Source organism: Stegastes partitus, unplaced genomic scaffold, assembly GCF_000690725.1.
Source record: "Stegastes partitus isolate 25-593 unplaced genomic scaffold, Stegastes_partitus-1.0.2 Scaffold458, whole genome shotgun sequence".
NCBI lineage: Eukaryota > Metazoa > Chordata > Actinopteri > Pomacentridae > Stegastes > Stegastes partitus.
Genome location: NW_007578189.1, coordinates 216,796 through 220,583, shown reverse-complemented (window position 1 = coordinate 220,583; position 3,788 = coordinate 216,796). Strand labels below are relative to the sequence as shown.

The window sequence follows — 3,788 nt, the reverse complement described above, 5'->3', positions numbered from 1 at the left end:
GAATCCGCTGCAGCATCCAACAGATTTCCAATAAAAAAAAAGATGCATCTGTTTGTTTTCTAGACAAACAAACTGTATAAAAAATATGTACGTTTCCATACATCCGATCTGTTTGCTTTTCAAGTAAGAATCTGAAAGATTTCATCAAACTAAATGACTTCAAAGCAACTGTTTGGATTGAATGATTCTGTAACACTTTTAATCTTCACGTAAACCATATTTAAATAGTTTTATATCGGTGTCTGCTGCTACCTACCAGGACGCCCCTGTGAAAGAGATTTATTGGCCTATTTCCTGGTTAAATTAAAGACGAAAATAGAAAGAGGAACGTGAATAGTATGCAAATTTGCAATATGCAAAAGAACACCAGGATGTCCTCCTGTAGCAGCCAGCGCGCTGTTCCTGCTAATTCTGACCCACAAAATAAAAGATCGTCCACATACGTCATGACTTTAAACAAGATCGAGCTTTTCAGAACTCACAGACTTTTCCTCCAGCAGCACCAAGGTCAAGGCTTACCGTGAGGAACAAGAGATTCTTAAAGTTATTTAGTCTTTGTCTGGTGAAATAAAGGCCAAATGAATACAAGCGTGAAATGCANCAGCCTTTTTAACAACAGAACTTAAACTCCTAGTTTGATCGACGTGAGCCAGTTTAACGTCCTCTGAAGCGACCGACACATCAACAGGACTCCACCGAACACAGACCACTATTGTTGCAGCTCTCTGCTCAGCGCTCGCTCTGACTCCGGCGTCGGCTCGCTGGGTCGGAGGCGGTGGACAGAAGAGGCGGACGGGTCCGTCGGTGGGACAGCGGCGGCTCTGTGTCTCCGCTGACCTCCAGCTCCGGCTCTTCCTCCTTCTCTTTGTCCGCCGCATTCCTGCTGCTCAGCAGATTTGTGGCCGAGCTGCCAGAGAGCCGCGCAGTCGGATTTATGAACTCATCAGGAGCGACCCGGTTAGGTGTCAGTCGAAGGTACGAACGCTGCGCTTCTAAAACCATGGAAGTTAATCTCCTGTAACAACGGCCTCCTTTAGTCCAAGAAGACATTCCAGCAGGCTCCTGAACCTGGCTGCAGGGTTTGTTCGCATTCAGCCGCTGGAACTTCACTCAGTCGGTGTTTTAGTTCGTCTCTAAAGTGTTTGTATGGGTTGTGGGTTTCTTTTAGGGGTAACGGTGCTGAAGCAGGTTGCTGCAGAGCTGGATTCAAGGAGGACGGAAAAACAGCCTCAAAGCAAAAGTAGTAAGAATAACTTTGTTCATGCAGCACCTTTTAAAATAAAGGAGTTTAGGGCGCTGCTGTATCTCACCTGGTTGAGCTGTTCAGGGGCTACAGTCCCCAACGCGGAGGTCATGAGTTCGAATCCCGCTCATGGCCCTTTTCTGCAGGTCCGTCCCTCATTCTCCTCCCCTATACTTTCCTGTCTCTCTCTCTTGACTGCACGATCAAATAAAGGCCAAAAAAAAAAAGTTAATAAAAGGAGTTTAGAGCCAAAAACAAAAAGAAGGACTCATGATGATTATTGCAGAGAAGCAGAGTTCTTACTTTACCTCCATGCTGTTATTACTTTAATAGTCATCACGCTGACTGCAGCTCTCACTCAGACGTATCAGCAGCTCTGCCGTTCCCACCCGGTCCACCGAGTCCTCATGTCCTCGTGTCCTTCAGCTCGTTGTTTTGGCTTCCTGCTTTGTACTTTCACTGTTTTGGTTCAAGTCTTTGCATCAGCGACCATTTTCCCAGGAACAAGCAGCAGGTGCGCTGAGGTGCTGGTGAATAGAGCAGAACAGGCTGACATGTGGATGAAAAGATAGCAGCTAGTTAGCTTAGCTTAGCATCGAGACAGGGAACAGCGATAGAGGTTTTTTTATTGTCGTCGTGCAAAATATAATGAACCTTGTGTGGTAACTCACAGCAGGGCAACACGGAATACATATAAAATAGAATAAAATGAATTTAAATAGAGTTTGTGTCTATAAAACTTTGTTAAAATGAAATATCTCATTTCCTTCCTACACTAGAATATGTGCAATGATGTTGTTTTTCTACTTACAAGCAAAGCTGTGCGATATTCATACGTCTCTCTGCATTTCTGTAATGAAAGAATCTGTGCAGTACCAATAATTTGTGCAATACTGTTATTTCTACAACTAGTACGTATATAAAGTGCTAAACAAGCCACCAGCCAGCGTCAGGTTTATGCCACAGCTGCTCTAAATGAACAGCACTGGTGACGACCACAATCATCTGTAACGGTTCATACAGCAGCATGTAGAAGCTCTTCAACACAAAATATAATCTAATATTATTGTTGTCCATGAGTTTTCACATTTACTGTTTTATTAAGAAACAGAAAAAGCAGTAAAGCACATTATTATTATAACTTGGTTAATAAGTCAGATTATAATTATGTAGTTACATTCCTGAACAGAAAAATGTACTTTCAGTGGTTGATTAACGTCTAACTTCCTGAAAGTCCTCGTTCCTGTTCAAAACGGTAAAACGTGGAGAGTTGAGAGTGAATTTAAGCACTTCATGATGCTGGATGGTCGATATATTTATATAGTGCTTAACTAATTAGACAGATTTTTATTTTTTTTTGTACAGAATTCCTTAAATGTTTGCGTCCTCTCCGTTCCTGATGCACCAGTGCACATTTTCTAATCTTAATTGGTACAAGAACCAAATAAAAAAGCAGCATATTGTGATTTTGTGGGTGTTTTGTGCTCAAACGTTCAGCTAATGAAACAGTCCTCGTGTCCGTGTTCTCATCAGACAGCGACGGAGAACATTTCTATAAATCCTTTAATAAAGCTCCGTCCTCCGTCTCTGCCCTGCAGGTGAACATCCTGCTGCCGGTGAGCTTCGTCCTCGCCTGCCTCTTCCTCATCATCGTCTCCTTCTGGAAGACGCCGGTCGAGTGCGCCATCGGCTTCGGCATCATCGGCACCGGCATCCCCTTCTACCTGGTCGGCGTCTGGTGGAAGAACAAGCCCAAGTGGATGCTGCACGGAATCTGTGAGTAGCAGCTGGCTTGTCTTCCTGGGAATACAAAGTGTTTGTGCACCTGTTCTATCTGCATTTAAACTGTTTCCAGAGATCTCACACAGAAAAAAACTATAATTGCTCGTCAGTCAAAGCCGTGAAGCTTCGAGGTCTCCGTGTTCCTGTTTTGTCTTTAAAATCTCTTTGTTTGGGCGAACAGTTTGTGCCGAGATTCAAATGTAAATCAGAAGCTCTTCCTTTAATAAAAGCCCATTTAGGTCCCTCTGTTACTTGATTACAAGATAACCTGCAGCTCTCCAGGTTTTCTCCTCTTTCTGCCTCGTCGGTGGTTTCGTTCCTCCACTTAACTCGACACAACCGCTTCCAAAGACACGTTCCGGTTTCTCTGTTCATCTTGAGGAAAGAGGAGGCGAAAAAACACCTCGTTAGACGAATCGAATGTCTCACGTTTAACAACTGCTCTTTTATGACACTATTTACAGTGCAGTTTTATCCTTGTTCTTCTTCTACCCAGTGCAGCTTGTTTTTTTTTTACTTTCTGTTGCGTTCTGCTGATCCACAGAGCTGCTTTTAAATAAACTTCTATCCACAAAGCATCAGGAGCATTAACACTAAAGTTAAGAAACAAGAAGTGAGCAGGTTGTGATTCAGTTACAGAGGTTATACCAGTACATAAGTCTGAACGCTGCAGCCATTTTCTTTCCTCTGTGGTGACTTTTGCTGTTTTAAAGCGCTACAGGACCAATTATGAAATCAGATGATGAAGCCAACAAGCTTCTAC

At 43.2% G+C, this 3,788-nt stretch overlaps 1 protein-coding gene across 1 annotated transcript in view; it reads left to right on the top strand.

Moving 5' to 3' along the window:
- slc7a5 (solute carrier family 7 member 5) overlaps positions 1-3,788 on the top strand; it is a 33,713-nt gene that overhangs the window by 26,129 nt on the left and 3,796 nt on the right. The window contains exon 9 of the mRNA XM_008286522.1: positions 2,842-3,019. Coding sequence (XP_008284744.1) covers positions 2,842-3,019 — 178 coding nt within the window. The remainder of the gene's footprint in view (positions 1-2,841; positions 3,020-3,788) is intronic.